General features: G+C 43.0%; 1 protein-coding gene across 11 annotated transcripts in view; it reads left to right on the forward strand.

The window, feature by feature from the left end:
- DAAM2 (dishevelled associated activator of morphogenesis 2) overlaps positions 1 to 19,351 on the forward strand; it is a 217,198-nt gene that overhangs the window by 168,732 nt on the left and 29,115 nt on the right. For 6 of the 11 annotated variants that reach the window (XR_014562494.1, XM_083732209.1, XM_083732212.1 and 3 more), the window contains 5 exons: positions 1,124 to 1,159; positions 1,995 to 2,101; positions 15,634 to 15,718; positions 17,636 to 17,742; positions 18,899 to 18,987. Coding sequence is in view for 8 of the 11 variants with exons in the window: in XM_083732209.1 (XP_083588335.1) it covers positions 1,124 to 1,159; positions 1,995 to 2,101; positions 15,634 to 15,718; positions 17,636 to 17,742; positions 18,899 to 18,987 (424 nt within the window). In the remaining 3 variants the exon portion in view is untranslated. The remainder of the gene's footprint in view (positions 1 to 1,123; positions 1,160 to 1,994; positions 2,102 to 15,633; positions 15,719 to 17,635; positions 17,743 to 18,898; positions 18,988 to 19,351) is intronic. The other 5 variants (XR_014562495.1, XR_014562496.1, XM_083732214.1 and 2 more) reach the window with 1 other exon arrangement.

Below are 19,351 nucleotides of genomic sequence, written 5' to 3' on the forward strand. Positions count from 1 at the left end.
GGGCAAGGCTGTATAGGCAGTTGGGTGATCCCCAGGCCCTGGCAGGGCATCTCATCTCACTGGGAGCTGGGGCTATAAATCCCAGAATCCTTGACAGAAATGTTGTGCAGACTTGTGGTTCCAATTACAGTCCTCTGTTGGGACCTGGAGAACATCTACTACCACCTCCTTTCCATACCCTAAGATAGTTTTCTGGGCCTTTGGTAAAGGATAGACAGCAGAAGCGTGCAAATGATCGCAGCTCTTAAGACTGCAGCTTAAGATCCTGGCTTGTTCCAAACCTGGAAACTTCCTGCTTTGAATGTAATGGGGTGGCTGGTTATGGGAAGACATCCTAGTTTATCACGGTGCACCAGGAAGGGGCATTGCAGGGGTGAAAAGCTTGTGGATATCTCTGCTTATAAAACTTACTTAGACACGAATTTGTGACTTTTAAACTTTAAACAAATGCATCCAAATTCAAACGCCAAAGCAAATCCTATTTCTTTTGTTCTTGAGAGAGAGCATGAATGAAGTATTTCTTTCTTCAGTGCAATTAATATGGTATTAATATGTCTCTTCCCGCTTTCCTTTCTATCAAACTGCTCCTTCATCCTTTGAAAAGACAAAGGGTCTGTTCTCCCCTCCCTAGAAATGTATCTGCTGTTAGTTATAAAAGGATGAGACACTATTACTCAAAAATGCTTAGTTTTGAGTAGAATTTACTTTGAACTCCCTGACTAGTCCTTGTTAGGCTATTCAGTGCATTCATTCCTTGCTTTAAAATACTGTTTATATGGCTGTTGCAGAAAGGAGTTCAGAGGCTTAGACTGCAGTTCTTCAACTCAATAGGACCAGCTGTTCTGAGCAGATGTGCAAAGGATTGCACTGATAATTACTGTCTGCAGTATTTTTGCACAAAATATGCAAGCTCACTGCTTATGTACGTGCCGAGAGAAGAACAGACCTGGGTGTATTTCCTCTTTGGTTCTTTTCATATAAAATAAGTCATTTTGCTGGCATAGTGTTTTAATCACTTAGGAAACCCAAATGCTGTTGCTTTGGTAAACTCTGTGCCTTTTATTGCTGTGGCTAACTGTTGGCATGTTTCCTTCTCTGTTCTCTTCGAATCCTGCCTGAGTAGGACCTGCTAACTAACCCTCCTTCTTCCTGTAAGCAGGTGAGTACTGTCTGTCCTCTGTCTGACTTTCAGAGTTCTATTCCACTGTTTACATTAGGGGACTTAGCAGAAGCAGATGCACGACCGACACTGTTTACTGCATGAGAAACCCTTCACTTTTATTTGCACTTTAGCAGGTGGAGAGGAGATAATAAGGATTTCCTTGCATGAATTTCAAGGGAGGGCGGGAGCATGGAAAACCACTGTCCTTTTCATCTGACTTGCTCCATTTCAAAGAACCTGCCCATTGTTTTCCTCTTTGGGCAGAAGCGGAGAGACTTTATTCAATGTTCACTATTTATTTGTAATCCACAACTGGTACCTGATTTAGCATTGCTTGGTTTTTTGGGGACACATTGTGTTTCTTGGGGTGCACCATAATGCATGTGGTTTCTTCCTTAGTTCTTTTTTTTATAAAAAGAATATTGTGGTATAAAATTAATTGTGCTAGAAAACTTTAATTCAACCTGCACATGCAATCCTGTTTACAGTGCTGGGAAAGAGAGGAGAAACAGACCGACTTTATACATCTAGCCATATGCACACACACAACGCGCACATAATCCTCAGTGTTTGCAAATGTACCATTATCTGCAAGTAAATGTTTCTGGTTCAGCTGGTGAACTAGGACAAAGAAATCTTCCCTAGGCTTCCTTAATCTTCCCTTTCATTACAATCCTGCATCTCAGATGGATTTCCACACAAGTTCAACTCTTTGGGCTTGGAGCACTGGCTAGCTAGTGGCACTTCTGCACTGGCAGAAGAAGAAAAAAGGAGGAGGAGGAAAAATATATGGCACTGATTTTCATGGTTTTTTTAAAAAAACTATTTATAGAAGGAAATGGGATCAACCGAAGATTTGTACCTGTCCACCCGAAAGGTCAAAGAGCTTTCTGTGATTGATGGCCGGAGAGCACAGAACTGTGTCATCCTCCTTTCCAAGTAAGTTTGCTTGAACCTGAACTTATTTGGGATTTGCTTTCTGATTAGATAAGAGGGCATCATTTTTCATTTCACCTTATATTTGTCACATGCATTGCTGTTTCTGTTCCACTGCAGTTCATTTATGCAAAAATAAATAAATTACATATTTGTCTTATTTTCCACCGTGGTGAAATTACATAAGTTACGTTTTCAGTGCATTATTCCACCCCATTCATTTAAGTACAAAGGAAACAGTCTGCAAATGACAGGAACACAATCAATTTCTTCTCATTTGCAGACTGAAAGCACTGATTTCTATTCTGGACATGGGACAAACAAGTTAACACTGGTAATTTCTACTACCATGTTCATTTTCATTGGAATTCTTTGACATAACTATTTCTGATTATGGTAAATTGTAACAATGCAAATTATGAAATGATGCAAGTCATGTTTTTAAAATGATTTTACTGTTTACTTGATTTTGTATTGTAATATGGCCAAGAATATATTTGAAGAGCAGGATATGAATTCCTATAATGACATAAACAAATAGGATTGTTGGCTCATTAATTAGTTTATGCATTGCGGTCTAGCAGATTTTTTATTTTTATTTTACTTCCAGTGCTCATATTCCTCATTGCTGTATATACTATAAGCTGCTTGCATCAAATCCCTTTTAAGCAAATGCTTCCAGTCTAAAATGTCATAGTCATAAAAAAAAGAGACAAAACGACAATTTGGTATATTAAGTACAATAGTTTCTCAGTCATTTTTTCATGTCTTTATAAATAAGTGTTTCAACTGTTAACACTATTTTTAGCCCTTATTATTTTTGCAATATAATCATATTTGCAAGTATAATAATATGCAAATGCTTTATTTGCACATGAACTAGTGTGCAAACAGATGGTGCATTGGCATTTTTGGCATGTGTTTATAAGTAGCTGTCCCCTTGTGCTTGGCAACAGCAGGGAAGCCAAGGACTGAATTGTTTAGTTGTAGAGATGAGACTGCCATTTCTATTTTTAGGAAGTTTCAGACTAATTAGTAGAGACGTCATGACTGCGTGGGAACCTAGGTAGCTGCCTTTTGCTGGCGTCACGACTTTTGCCACATCTAGCCTTGTACTGTCAACACTGACTGGCAGCAGCAGGCAGGGAGAGAATCCTTCCCAGCCCTACCTGGAGATTCTAAGGATTGATCCTGGGGCCTTTTGCAGGCACTGAGCTCCAGCCCTCGCATCTGAAGCAAAGCAAAATCGTCGGTGCAAAAAAACACACCACAAAAACAAATTTATCTAACTTTAAGGGTTGCACCTGACTAAGTTGCACTCAGAGTTAGACCTTATGAAATCATAGTTAACTTGAGTTACTCATGACTACCTTAACTCTCCAGGGAAGTTTGCCTGGCATCTTCATTATACACCTTTAGGCACCAGGCAAAAACATTCCTTTCCAACCAGGCCTTTGGTTGATCCAGCTTACATCCTATGCCCTTTTAAGGTGTGTTCTTTTGGGGAGGGGCACTATTGGGTTTTTGTTTTATATTTGTTGGGTGTGATTTTATGTCTTGATTTTATTCGGTGAACTGCCCTGAGACCCCCAAGTACAGGGTGGTATATAAATTCAATAAATAATAATAAGAACTCCATTTCTTTTAATGGGTCTCCTCTGAGCAGGTAGTGTTACAGTGTAACTGGACCTAACAGAAGTCCATTATTTCCAGTTGCTATTGCTACTAGTTTTAGAGACTGAGGAAAAGAGGCTGTTTGAGAGGGATTTCTCTAGGGTCATCCTGTTAGTCTGTGGCCAAGTTGGAATAATGCAAAACAAAACAAAACAAAACACACCAGCAGCCCTACCGAGAGGCTGGGACTCCTACTTCTCTGAATCACTGCGTGCTCAGCATGTTAATAAGGATCATTTGGCTGCCATTAACAACAGCATAGGTGCTTCAAAGATTACAAGAAGAGCACTTGGTCTCACAATATGAGACCTCTTGAAAGACCTACATTGGCTCCCAGTAAGTTTCCAAGCACAATTCAAAGTGCTGGTGCTGACCTTTAAATGGCCTCGGTCCAGTATATCTGAAGGAGCGTCTCCACCCCCATAGTTCTACCCGGACACTGAGGTCCGGCGCCGAGGGCCTTCTGGCAGTTCCCTCGCTGCGAGAAACCAAGTTACAGGGAACCAGGCAGAGGGCCTTCTCGGTAGTGGCACCCGCCCTGTGGAAAGCCCTCCCACTAGATGTCAAAGAGAAAAACAACTACAAGATTTTTAGAAGACATCTGAAGGCAGCCCTGTTTAGGGAAGCTTTTAATGTTTAATATACTATTGTATTTTAATATTTTGTTGGAAGCCGCCCAGAGTGGCTGCAGAAACCCAGCCAGATGGGTGGGGTATAAATAATAAATTATTGTTGTTGTTGTTATTATTGTTATTATTAAATTCTGACAGAGGGGATACAACCGAGATTGCTAGATGGAATGGTGGCAAACTGGAAAAGAATGTTGCTGATTTTGGATTAGGAGAGGTGTTTTTAGGAGGGCTTTGGAGGAAGAAAGAGTTTTCATCCAACATATCTTCAGGGAGGTATTTGTCTTAGAGTGCAACTGTGTTGACTTTTAAATCCCCTCTCCTGAAGGCACTTGTTCCACATTATCATTTAATCCCCCTGGCAGAAGGCAGCTACACTGTTACTTGCAAGTTATTACTCAGAATCCAAATAATCACATTTGTTGAGCCTGTAGCATAACTGGAAGATATCTTGGTAAATCCTTCCACACTTGAACACAACTGATCCATAAACCATTATCTGGATTCATCTGGATTGTCATTTAATCTGAATTGGGAGCTTGTTTTTGGCAGCAGGCATCTCTCGCACCACTCCCTTAACCTCAGCATCTTGTTCCATGTTTCAGCTAAGGCCTGATTAAATATGTTTTAAAATGGGATGTAGGCAACAGTGTAAAGGGATTTTGTCACTCAGTCTCTTGGTTCTTGGGCAAAAAAATGAGAGGCACAAATACAAGATGGGTGACACCTGGCTTGAGAGCAGTACATGTGAAAAGGATCTAGGAGTCTTGGTTGACCACAAACTTGACATGAGCCAACAGTGTGACGCGGCAGCTAAAAAAGCCAATGCAATTCTGGGCTGCATCAATAGGAGTATAGCATCTAGATCAAGGGAAGTAATAGTGCCACTGTATTCTGCTCTGGTCAGACCTCACCTGGAGTACTGTGTCCAGTTCTGGGCACCACAGTTCAAGAAGGACACTGACAAACTGGAACGTGTCCAGAGGAGGGCAACCAAAATGGTCAAAGGCCTGGAAACGATGCCTTATGAAGAACGGCTAAGGGAGCTGGGCATGTTTAGCCTGGAGAAGAGGAGGTTAAGGGGTGATATGATAGCCATGTTCAAATATATAAAAGGATGTCACATAGAGGAGGGAGAAAGGTTGTTTTCTGCTGCTCCAGAGAAGTGGACACGGAGCAATGGATCCAAACTACAAGAAAGAAGATTCCACCTAAACATTAGGAAGAACTTCCTGACAGTATGAGCTGTTCGACAGTGGAATTTGCTGCCAAGGAGTGTGGTGGAGTCTCCTTCTTTGGAGGTCTTTATGCAGAGGCTTGACAACCATATGTCAGGAGTGCTCTGATGGTGTTTCCTGCTTGGCAAGGGGTTGGACTCGATGGCCCTTGTGGTCTCTTCCAACTCTATGATTCTATAATTCTATGGTTCTTCTGGCTTCTTCCTTGTCTCCTTCTGTTGACTAGTAAGGCTTCAGAACGAGAGCCTGGCGGGAGGATGGTGTCCCTACCTGCCGTTCCCCCAGGCCTCCCATGGAGTGCTTGGCAGGACTGCACTTTTGAACATTGTGGAAATGCAAATGTGTAAATTGAGAGCACCACATTACATCCCGAGCACCATCCCCTGCTTTCAGGTGCCCCCTCTCTCTTTCAACAGCTGCTTTCAGTTGGCTGTAAACGTTGCATATATCTTTGCAGTTTATTCCCCTTCTGTTTACACGGTGCTGTCATGCCCTTTAAAGTGAAATGGCTGCACAGAGGGTTCCCCTGCGTGCACAAACTACTTGAAATGTTTTCTTTTCACTAACACTGTCTTCGAAAGGGTCAGGCGGGGCTCGTGTTTCATAGGACCTAAGAAAGCAAAAGCTGGCCGGTGTGGGAAATAATCATGTCTCCTTTGTCCCCACCTTCCCTTTTAACAAGACTGGGGAAGAAGGTATCAATCAGAGCAGATGAAAATTGGATTCTTTGCTGGCCCGTGTCGGTGCAGAGTGGAATTTGTAGCTCTCTTTCAGATTCACTTTGCTCCTTCTTAACACTTTGCCTTTTCCAGTACAGTGGTACCTCAGGTTACAGATGCTTCAGGTTACAGACTCCACTAACCCAGAGATAGTATCTCGGGTTAAGAACTTTTCTTCTGGATGAGAACAGAAATCGCGTGGCGGCAACGGGAGGCCCCATTAGCTAAAGTGGTGCTTTGGGTTAAGAACAGTTTCAGGTTAAGAACAGACCTCCAGAACGAATTAAGTTCTTAACCCAAGGTACCACTGTAGTTGAAAAGTAATTCAGCACTGCATGTCATGTATTTTGCTCTTAAATGTGTGTTTCTCTCATGCATATAGTGAAATTCTCTTTCATGGGTACATATGCAATATTCAATAGACCTTTGCGTATGATGTTCCTGTGCCAATTAATATAAAGATTGGGGGCTGTATCCAATCATATTTCTCTGCTGGCAAAAGCTTCCTTGACCCTGCAGGCTTCTTTTTCATTCATCTTCTTCCCTTTGTAACCTTGTGTGCCCCTTCGCCAGATCTGCTACAGAGGGGTAGTGGTCCTTTTGGAAGCCAGGCCTGAGGTTCCCCTGAGCTAGAAGGATTGGTGACATGAATCAGTATAAGGCAGCTTTCTATATCTGTGGCCGTGGGAGAACTAGGGGTATGATAAATGAGATAAGCATTTGCAGTTCCATGGGAGCAATAAGAGGTATACCAGAAGACAATGAGACTGGTGGTGCAGTCTTTAGGTTTGAAATGCAATGGACCTGGAATCTATTCAGCTTTATAGAATTGAGTCCTTGGTGTGACTGAAAAGACTAGACCTCCTTAAATCTGGAGCAAGCCAGATTTCAGCCCTTTTCAGGAGCCATTTGATGCCTTGCCTTTGGAGACAATCCCCCATCTTCATTTTCTACATCAGAATTTAGGCTATCATGCAAACCCCTCTTCCCGAGGGGAAGTGCAAAGTGCATGTACGGTGCACACTGCTTGTAAGGCTCAAAGCTATGAACCTCTCAGAAGGTTTTTCTTTCCTTCATTTTTTTTTAAAAGCTAACTTATTTGATGGATGACCTTACCCCCCTTTCAGTGCATAGTAAGCTCTCCAGTTAAATCAAGCAAGCCATGTGAAGCTATCCTGTCTTAAATCTCTATCAGCAGGCTATGTGCTCAGCTTAGCTTTCCATATATCACAAAGCCTTGTGTGGACTCATGTTTTCCCCACCCCCACCCCTTTCCCCTGTAGTTTAAATATTGTCCAAAGCCAGCCTTAACCCAACCTGATGCCTTTCAGATGTTTTGGACTCCCGGTTCCCATAATCTCCATCCAAGTATGGCCAGAGTTTGCAGTCCAAAACATCTGGAGGGCACCAGGTTGGGGAAGGCTGATCAAAGCTGTGCAACCTGAGGCTTAAAATGCACTTTAGCATCTCCCACGCTATTTGTATCGATGTCAGTGGCAATGCAGGAAATAAAGCGGATAAGAAGTATTTGTAATACAAATGAGCCTTCTGGCCAGTGTAAGATTGATACTTACATTACAATCCCACTTGATGGAAGTACTTCTTTAAACTATAGGTCTGAAAAGCACCTTGCCTCCCCGGTGCTGAAGTATACAGATCCTCTGTATCATCCCTGACCACTGGTCCTGCTAGCTAGAGATCATGGGAATTGTAGGCCAAAAACATCTGGAGGGCCACGGTTGAGGAAGCCTGCTCAATGGCATATTGTCCTTTTTCTGAAACCTTGTATTCTTGTCTCTCTGACCCTCTGCTTAGTCATCATTAAGTGGTCTGAAACAAGGAAGTGTTTAACAGAAGGCGACAGTGAAGTTTTTTTTGTTGAATAGCTATGATATGATTCATATAATACTTGCCCCGTGGACACTTCGGTCCCCTTTCTGCAATCTGTCAGGTTCTGGCTACGGGCCTGCTGTTTTCTGTAAGATGAGCTGAGCTATATCAAATTGGGAACTTTAAGAATGCGCTAAGCTGGCGGCTTGTTTCTTTACCCAGCTTTCCTTTGCAGTGTTGAGGGGTCCATCAGAATGGATGGAGATGGTGCTTGCTGCTCAATCCCTGCAGTGAGCGAACTGGCATTTGTCACATTGTCGTACTTTGCATGACAAAGTACAAAGTACGCTGCAAACAAAGAAACCTGACTGCAGGTGTGACATGCAGGTGTGTAACAAGGTGAATAAAAATGATGGGAGAAGAATTAAGTTGCCTTTCCCCTTTGAAAATTCCCTTGTTTTTATCTACGTATTTCTTTTCACCTACTTCTGCCTTCTATATGACCTAGTATTCAACAAAGTTTACTCAGATGGAAAATTAATCTGAGTAACTGAAATCAAACAGTACTCATTTGGGTCCATGCATTTCAACGAGTCTACTCTGAGTAAAATGTAGTTGAATGCTACCTCATGTTCTTTACTGTTCAGCACTAGGTTATCCCCTTCTCCTACCTGTATAAAGAAAGAGGTGATCAGTGAGCAAGATGGACCAGGTCATTACTGGTTTTGCCTATGTTTTGACCAGATTTTAAGGGCTGGTTCTTAGTTCTACTTGGATGTAGATACCTGATAACAAAATGCCCATCAAACCTGAAGGTCATGTGCATGTAAAATCCAGGGTGTGCTCTTTAAAATACTTGAAACTGGGACTCCTAGCCCTTCCCCCAGAAAAATAGTATGCCAAGAAGGAGTCTAATCTTTTCCCTGAGAAGCTGGTGTGTGTGTTGACATGCAGGGATGTTTCTGTAACTTGGAGCATTCAAATTTATCAATCCCACTCCACAATGAAGTAGTACAGACCCAGCAAAGTTGTACCAACTGATTTTCTTTGCATATTCAGATCAGCTCCACTACCATTTCCTTTAAGAGAGGGAGTTGTTGGACTTCAACTCCCATCAGCCCCAGCTGTATGGCCAGTGGTCAGAGATTTGTTGGAATTTTAAGTCTGACATAATATGGAAGGCCACTCGTTGCTCATCCCTCTTTTAAGATGGGCTTCCATGGGCTCATGAAGGTGTCTTGTTGATAGTTATCACAGAGGGGAAAGGCTGAGTACATCGTGAAGATTTAAGTAGCCTTTCTCCCATCCTGGAAGTTATGGCCATGCAGCTTCACACATGTGAAGCTTCACACATGTGCAGCTTCACACATCGGCTCTGGATCCATTCCAGTCCGGCTTCCGCGCTGGTCATGGGACCGAGACGGCTCTGGTCGCCCTAACAGATGATCTCCGCAGGCAGCTGGATCGAGGCGGGTCGGGGCTGCTGATTCTTCTAGACCTGTCAGCAGCCTTCGACATGGTCGATCACGAACTCCTGGACCACCGCCTTGCCGACGTGGGGATCCAGGGCACAGTCCTTCAATGGCTGCGCTCGTTTCTCTCTGGTCGGGGACAGAGGGTGGCGCTTGGGGGGGAATTGTCATCCCGCCACTCCTTGGTGTGTGGTGTGCCCCAGGGTGCAATACTCTCCCCGATGCTTTTTAACATCTTTATGCGCCCCCTCACCCAGCTTGTCCGGAGTTTTGGGCTGGGCTGCCATCAGTATGCTGATGACACCCAACTCTATCTGTTGATGGACGGCCACCCAGACTCGGCCCCAGACACACTGATCAGATGCTTGGAGGCTGTGGCTGGATGGTTACGTGGGAGCCGGTTGAAGTTAAATCCTTTGAAGACAGAGGTCCTCTGGCTGGGACGGGACGATATGGGACTGAGGGGGCAACTCCCATCTCTTGCGGGGGTGCAATTAGTGCCAGCACCATCCGTTAAGAGTTTGGGTGTAATCTTCGATACCTCCCTCTCCATGGAGGCGCAGATTGCAGCTATAACAAAGGCGGCATTTTTTCATCTCCGCCAAGCTAAGCAGTTGGCTCCTTACCTCTCTCGCCCTGACCTAGCCACTGTGATCCATGCGACGGTCACCTCCAGACTGGATTATTGTAACTCGCTCTACGTGGGGCTGCCCTTGAGACTGACCCAGAAACTCCAGCGGGTGCAAAATGCCGCAGCGAGACTCCTTACGGGGTCTTCGCTTAGAGATCACATTCATCCGGTGCTATACCAGCTGCACTGGCTCCCGGTGGAGTACAGGATCAGGTCTAAGGTGCTGGTTTTAACCTTCAAAGCCCTATACGGCCTAGGACCCTCGTACCTACGGGACCGCCTCTCCTGGTATGCCCCACAGAGGAACTTACGATCTTCAAATAAAAACACCTTGAAGGTCCCAAGCCACAGAGAGGTTAGGCTGGCCTCAACTAGAGCCAGGGCTTTTTCGGCTGCGGCTCCAACCTGGTGGAACGCTCTGTCACAAGAGACAAGGGCCCTGCAGGATTTGACATCTTTCCGCAGGGCCTGCAAGACAGAGCTGTTCCACCTGGCCTTTGGTCAGGGCGCAGCCTGACTCCCTCCTTTGGCAATCTTTACAAAACTTTAGTTTATGGTTGCCATCAATTTTGATTTTAATTCACTTTTATAATGTTGTACTGTTTTAGTGTTGTTAACTGCCCTGAGCCCGGCTTCGGCTGGGGAGGGCGGGATATAAATAAAATTTTATTATTATTATTATTATTATTATTATTATTATTATTATTATTATTATTATTTGGCTGCTCACAGACAGCTGTTGTGCCGATAGAGCCTCCCCATTTCTCTCCTCTACAAAACAGGGAATTCTCTTGTGTCCCTATAAGTAGGAAATGCGCATGCAGAAAAATAATCTTGTGGGGCGGGAAAGGAAGCCTGTTAATATGCAACAAATGCCTTGCTCTCACCTAAAAGCTTTCTGACCCCTCCATTTGCTACGTGAAGTCTTGGTGAGCAACATTCAAGGAAGGCTGTGTGCATTGGTGCTTTGCATGGCTTCGTTATTATCTATCTTGATTGTATGGTTTATACTGATAAGGCAAATGAATTGATTTTTAAAGGAGAAAATGTCCTCTTTTGTCCCAAATATGAGCATAAGCGTATCCTGGTGGTTTTGAGGACAGGCATGGCTCTAGAATAAATGGCCTTGTCTGCGTTTGTGGCAGCGCATCTTCTGTCAAAGTGAGCACAGCTTAAAGATGGAGCGGCAGCATAGCACTGCGCTCCTTCTCTCTGAGGAGAGATGGTTGATGAATGTGGAGTGTTTTCTGCGTGAGAGTTTTGGCAGTTAGCTTAAACCCAACCAGTGACCATCTTGAAGGAGAAAAATGAGACAGCCACATCTGTGAAGTGTGCTGTGATGCAAAAAAATAAAAGGCAAATCCAGCATGACTCCCAGGCATATTTGGAATAAGTCACTGTCTCTTTCCTCCCCTCTCCCCCTTCTCTGTGCAAGATGGCCAAACAATAAGCCACTTCATGTCTACTGACATTAAATCAGCTGAGGTGTCCTGAGGAGCTTAGTGATGAATGAGGCTGTAGAGTCAATAGGGGTCATTCATGTGTCCTAAGGGGATCAAGGCAGGGGCCGGCTAAGTATCATTTTAGGAGCATTTTGATAATAGTGCAGCTTCAGCCCGACTTGGAGATTACTCAGACATCTGGGTCTCGCCAGCTCTGCGTGACTTAATGTGGTGGGAAAGAGAAATAAGCAGTGTTTTATTTCCCCCGTAATCTTCAGAAACCTACCTGGCCAAGGTTAGAAGTCAGGAAAGCAGTGAATATAATTAGCAGTTTTAACTGTAAAAGCCCAATATAGGGTCTCAGCAAGCAGAAGAAAAAGGAGTCGTAGGTGCTGGAATGTGGCAGACAGGAGAGCAGGGTGATAGTAGAATAAGTCACAACAGAATGGGCCTCAGGCTTAGACAGATCTTGCAGGACAGCAAAGGAAGGTAGCAGACGCTGTCAATGTAGAACTTCTCACAATCTTACTCACACTTTCTTCCTCTGTCAGTGAGTCACATACACACCACTGGTCCCCCTTTTACCAACTTACTGGCTTCAGCAGCTGCAAGCTTCTTCCTTAGTCTGTGCACACACCATTAAAGCACATTGCTTCCCCCAAAGAATCCTAGGAACAGTAGTTTATCCCTTGCAGAGGTACATTTCCAAGCACCCTGAACAGACTGCAGTTCCCAGGATTCTTTGGGGGAAGTTGTGTGCTTTAAAGGTACGGCGTGTACACAGCCTTACTCTGGCAGCAGCCATCTTTCTTTTAGGATGAGTCCATCTTGCACTGAGACCTTGTTGCAGTGGGACTTGCTCTTGACTTAAATGAGAATTTTAATGAAACCTCATGAAGGTTTTTGATGATGAAACCTCATGAAGGTTTTTAACTAAATCTAGAAGGGTTACATCCCTGCAATTTTTCTTGGATTTTTGAGAGTGTTAACCTCGGCAAAAGTCAAATAAGTAAATGTATGTTATGGTTGTGCATAGACTAATTCAAGGGTTTGTTTGTTTTCCAATTAGAGCAGAAATATTAAGGTGCAGTATCTCAGCCATTTCTTGGTGGAATTTTTTGCTTTTAATGGACAGCTTATAAGTATTCACCATGTAATCTTGTTATGATCTGGACAAGTCACCTGGATTTTACAACGATTACAGGATGTTGGTCTCAGTATGCTAGAACATTCTCTGATGCCTCTGCCTTCCCTATGCAAATTCTCCTCTTCCAACTTTCTAAACAGTATACACGGATTAAAATATAATACACCCCCTGCCCACAGACTCATAACCTAATAAGATACAATAAAAGGAAAATGGTTTGGGAGGGAAGAGGTAAGCAAGCAAGTTTGTGTACCAGTTCTTGGAAATCATATAATTTCAGCAGTATCATTTGAATGGGACAGATGGGGTGTTTCTTCTTCAAAAGTACTTTTGGGTTTTAAGAGCTTTTTTTTTTTTTTTTTACCTTGCCAAAACCCCCCTGTATTTTTCACTTTAAAAATTCAAAGGTGTTGTTCAGTGTAGCCCTACCTTGTTCCATTCTGCTGCTTTTATGCGCCAGCAACCGCTTAACTTGGTTGTGATTCCATAGCCTTTGTTTTTTGGTAAACAAATAAGAAGCAGAGATGATGGTGCTTCAATTATGCATATAGTCTGGGTTTTGTCAGTTGTTATGCCAGTGGGAGAAATCTATATTTGGCTCCTATAAAACCAGTAGGAAAATCACTGCTGATACATATCCAACAATGAGATATGACTTATTTAGTGTTTCTCCTCTGGCCATAATCACACTTTAATGTGGTGTCTCCATTACAACCAGCACCCCCTCTTCCCCCAAGTAGTCATCTTCGCTCAACCCTGAGTGGAAAGATTCTAGGGATCTGCTTTAGGTTTTTGTTCAAACCAGTTCACCTGTTTTTGCTTAAAAAGCAACACATCTGCTTTATGTTACTGTTGGCTATTTTAAGATCCATTGCGTGGTTAGTCAGAAGTTTTGAAAAAAACAACAATAATAATGAAAATACGTGATTAACAGCCCTTTGGCCCAATTGCTCATCCATTTCTAGGTGTGAGAGAGAGTAGCGCATTTGTGGTTGCGTGAGTTGCAGCTGTGTGCTGGCTTAGTATAGTCTGAGGGCCAAACTAGACAATAAGTGATATAAATATGTGTCTCCCTAACTGTAGAACTTCTTTTTCTTTTTACAGGGCCCCTGATTTGAATTGAGACTCTAGGGTGGGGCATATGCCTTTTTTAACCCTTTCCCCTCAGTTTGGCTTCCCCACGCCAGCAATTTGCATAGAGAAATAAAGCTCTCTTTGAGACAAATGAATAATTTGTCAGTGCAAATTGCATGGACAGGTCCCCAAATCTAGATCTGGATTAAGCCCTCTAATCTCCACATCAGGGTACTGATACAGATCATCTACTACCTTGGCAACTGGTATATGCTTATATCCAACAATCGTACACTTATACTAGCTACATATCTCAGCTTAAGTGATGTATTTGGCCCTGAGATTAATAGACTCTGCAGGGATCTTTGAGGCACACCTTAAGCTCCATGTATTCACCTGCAGATTTTCAGTGAGTCTTGTTGAATTGCATCTTAGAATGGGACCATGTAATTCTCTGTGATAGAATGACGGGTTGCCTGAACCAAACATTTCCTTGTTAGTTGCTTAGTACAGTTGCACAAGCATTTCAGTTTCTTAGATTTCACTGCTTGTGCTTTTAGCATTTTAAATCTTGAGATAACTGAGCACCTTGGGAAGGCATCAAACTGTCGGGTTTGGAAACTGAAAACATGGTGAAGCCACCGTACCTATGACCATAGGCAGGAGCAGCACAGATTTCTCTGGAGTATCTTGCTTAATGGTTCTGAAATTTGAGTTGGAGGGGAACTTCTCTTGGGGTTGTAGGAGGGTAATTCATTCTCCATGGCCTCTTCGGTTTTTGGCTTCTCTGCTGAAACTGATGCCAAGTGGAAGGATGAGTGTTATGATTTTCCATACACAAAGAGGACCCATTATCCATTCAATATGAATTGTGTGTATATATATTTAGATGAAGGGAAATGACAAAATAAGAGTAATAGTGGAGTCTGTCTGACAGCCTGTTCTATGCTTCAGTGCATAGTTGCTGTAGAGCATAGTTTCCAGTTGCAGCTTCCCAGCTCAGATATAGGGATATGCCTTGTCTTCTGGGTCTACGCTATGCATTGGCTGAAGGGCATAAGTTTGGCCTTACATTTTTGAATAGCTAAAAAGAGCACAGCTCAAATTTTAAAGGTTTTTATTTTTAACATAACCTTCCATGTTTTAATTACTAGCTGCTGATTATATTGGGCAGTGTTAAAATGTGTTAAATATCTCAGGCTTAGTACTGTTTCCTGTCTGGGAAGCTTTGACATTTGTTTATTCACTATTCCAAGACTATGAAGGCAACAAAAAGTGTGGAATTTTTCAGTGTTTCTTTTCTTATTTTTCTGTAAGGTACTATAAATTAGACTTTGAAGGCTCCTGTCATGTGTATCTCCACTGATGTTTTCCTTATGCATGGAGGTTCTTCCACCAACTCCATTGGGAACTTGGCCCTGTGTGAATGGTCCCCTCCCCCAATATATTGAGAGTGCTTAAAGTTAATTCCTATGGTAGCCATTGCCAATCCCTCAAGAATGGAGGGGGGAAATGTTTGCAAGGTTTAACTTTTGCTCACTCCTATAGATCTAAGGGAAGTTTTTACGACAGAATATTGGCTGAACTTTCAGATTGATCAAAATTAGCCATGCAAGCAATAATAATAATAAAATATTATTATTAATAAAAATAATGGGGCATTATTGATGTTGTTAAAGGTTGAAGCTATCCAATGAGGAAATCCGACAAGCAATCTTGAAAATGGATGAAGAAGAAGATCTTGCTAAAGATATGCTGGAACAGGTAATATGCTTTGTAAAGGCTACTAAACATGTTGATTTTAATGGGAATATTTCTCATCCTCTTTTCACTCATTGTCTAGAGCAAGGGTCAGCAACCTGTGGCTTCCAGATGTTGTTGGACTGCAACACCCATTATTCCTGACCATTGTCCATACTTCATGGTGCCTCATAAGAGTTTGATTCCCAACAGCCTCTGGAAGACCACAGGTTGCCCCACAGTGGGCCACACTACAACATGAAGGCAGCCTTTACTTCTTGGAATAACTGAATTTGAAATGTAAAAAAAAATCATCTCTCCAGCCTAACATTCACATCATGTTAATATGTCAATTTTCTTCAGAGTTCCTTCATAGCTGTTGGTCTACTAAACTAATAATAATAATTTCCGATGAACCAGTATTAATTTAGTATTGTGAGGGAGGGCAGTGCTGGTCCTAAGACTTAAGAAAGAAAGAAAAACGGAAGGAAGAAAGGGTAGTAAAAAAAATATTTAGAATTGGGGGTGAGTGAGGTAATCAATGTATCTTTTAAAAATGGTGTGCTGAGCTAGTGTAGGGTAATGTATGAGAGTGTGGTAGCCTCACCTGATATTTAACCTCAGCCACAAACTTACTAATTGCCCTTAGAGAAGCCACTATATTTTATTTCAGTTGCAGGTGATGCTTTGGTATGGATCTCAGCTGTGCCATTATTTTTGCTATGGTAGTTTTAGTCCCTTAAACCGCCAGGTCTGCAATTCTATATACCAGGCATCTCCAGCCTTCGGCCCTCCAGATGTTTTGGACTACAATCCCCATCATCCCTGACCACTGGTCCTGTTAGCTAGGGATCATGGGAGTTGTAGACCAAAACATCTGGAGGGCCGCAGGTTGGGGATGCCTGCTATATACACTTAACTGGGGAGTGAGTCCCATTGAAGGCCGTAGATAGGCACTATGAGTTCTTTTAGATGCTAAAATGAGATTACTATCCCCCTTTGGAAGGTCCTTTGACTTTCTGTTGAGCTAACCTGGGCATTATAAGTATGATCAAAGAGTGGAATATAAATCTGCTTAAATGAATAAATATTCCAAAAGCTCTTGGTTTGTACATTAGCTTGGTGTTGAGAGTATCCACAAAGAACATTGCATTCCAGTTTTCAGTGTTCTTTGGCTATTATAGCTTCCTGCATTACCATTATCACAGCTATGGATTGCTGGCATTTAAACTGCTCCTTAGTATAGAGGAGGGAATGATAAAAAGCAGAGCCATTGTCTGATGTTTCTTGCAGGCTGTTTGTTTTAATAACTAGGGAGCTTTTGTGCGTGTGTGTGCGTGCATGCGCAGGAGCACACACACAAACATACACACGCTTCGCCAGGCCAAAACATTACTCCCACTAGATATGTAAAAAATCTGTCAACGTATGAGCTTTTAAGTTCAACACATGAATAGGAGCCTCTATTGAGCATCTGCCCAGTCACACTGATATTGTTCATTGTCTCCCCAGGGCAAAACCATTTTTAAAAGTTGTGGGGAGAGGGAATAGTCAAAGCTTTGTGTCAACTGGAGGATGAGTGGGCTCAACACTTTTAGGGCCAGATTGTACTTCATTTACACTCAGCCATTAAGGGAGTTCTTTATTGGACATACACTGCCTATAGCTGTTAGATATGGGAAATCCTATATGGAATTTGAAAGTATCTAATGAGGGTCACAGAGGGGAGAATCCAAGTCAGAGAATCCATCCAGATGTTTCACAAAGGTCACTTGTATGACCACAACTGCCTTGCTTAGAAATTACAGTCACATGGGGAATTCCAAGCAGCATTTTCTTACTGTAGGCAACCCTATTAGTTCATTCTCCTGCTGTCTGCCCCTTGCCCTGCTTAGCTCCCTCATACTGTCTTTTTTTCTCCTTCCCCACCTGTGGTTTCAGCTACTGAAGTTTGTCCCAGAGAAGAGTGATATTGATCTGCTGGAGGAACACAAGCATGAAATTGACCGCATGGCTCGGGCAGACCGTTTTCTATATGAAATGAGCAGGTGTATATATACTACATATAAATGTCTCTGTCTCTCTGTGTGGTGTATCTGTAGGCATGGCAGGAAGAGGGAATAAGAGCAGGGATGTTATTCAGAGTCTCCTGTTTGCTTTTTCAAGCAATTGTACTTGTCAGCTAAAATTGATCACAAGCCACTAATAGAAATCCCTTTATCAAGATATTGCTGGCCCAGCACTGCATAAAATGTTGCAGTTTGCAACAGAGTCTGATGCCAAAGACTCATGTTGGTTTTGCCTGTGAGTGCCCTTGATGGAAGGAAATATTGGAAGCTTGTTGGACTGAATAAATATATTTCTATGCATCTGGATTGTTTCTCTCTCTCTCTCTCTCTCCTTCCTTCCTTCCTTCCTTCCTTCCTTCCTTCCTTCCTTCCCACCATTTCAAGTGAAATGATGACTGCTAATGATGCTTTTGAATTATGGTGCTGGAGGAGAATCTTGAGAGTCCTATGGACTGCAAAAAGATCAAACCTATCCATTCTTAAGGAAATCAGCCCTGAGTGCTCACTGGAAGGACAGATCATGAAGCTGAGGCTCCAATACTTTGGCCACCTCATGAGAAGAGAAGACTCCCTGGAAAAGACCCTGATGTTGGGAAAGATGGAGGGCACAAGGAGAAGGGGACAACAGAGGACGAGATGGTTGGATAGTGTTCTCGAAGCTACCAGCATGAGTTTGACCAAACTGCGGGAGGCAGTGGAAGACAGGAGTGCCTGGCGTGCTCTGGTCCATGGGGTCACGAAGAGTCGGACACAACTATACGACTAAACAACAACAACAACAACAATGATGGCCATTAGCACTCTGCTGTACTATACAGTATCTTAGTGCCCAAAGCCAAATGGCAGATGATGTTTCTTAAACTCTGCCAGCCATCTTATTTATTCCACTCACCGAGACTTTAAAGCATCCTCTAGTTCAGGGGTGGGGAATTTGTGGCCCTCCACCATCATTTCTGACCTTTGGCCATGCTGGCTGAGGCTGATGGGAGTTGGCATCCAACAACATCTGTTGGGCCACAGGTTCCTCATCCATACCCTAGTCATTTTAGGTTTTGTATAAATACGAACTGCGCTCATAGTGGCTTTGTTTTCTGGCGCTCCCTTGAAATATAACCCATACCTTTCGCTACTTTAGGATCGACCACTACCAGCAGCGGCTTCAAGCATTATTCTTTAAGAAGAAGTTCCCCGAGAGGCTTGCAGAAGCGAAACCCAAAGTAGAAGGTAAAGCGAAAGTTTTCAGAGACCATTGCAGGACTTGCAAAAAGATGCTGGGGTGTAGGCAACTGAGTCATACTCAGAGTAAGCCTGTTGAAATGAATGAACCTAAGTTAGTGGCGTTCATTAACTTCAATGGGTCTACTCTGAATAGGAATAGCATTGGCTGTCTTCCACTGGGTAGTGTCGCGGTCAGTGCAAGGCAACCACCATGTGGTAGGTCCAGTCACAATTCTGACAGTGTAGTTTATATTGCCTGGCTCCTCTCTGTCCCTTTCATTAGCTAGACCAGCATCCTATGTGAGACCCACTATGTGTGGGTACCTCTGCCTCACTTGACAGTAAATACCAAAAAAATTTCCGCTTGCTG

This window comes from Podarcis gaigeae, assembly GCF_964106915.1.
Source record: "Podarcis gaigeae genome assembly, chromosome: 3".
Classification (NCBI taxonomy): domain Eukaryota; kingdom Metazoa; phylum Chordata; class Lepidosauria; order Squamata; family Lacertidae; genus Podarcis; species Podarcis gaigeae.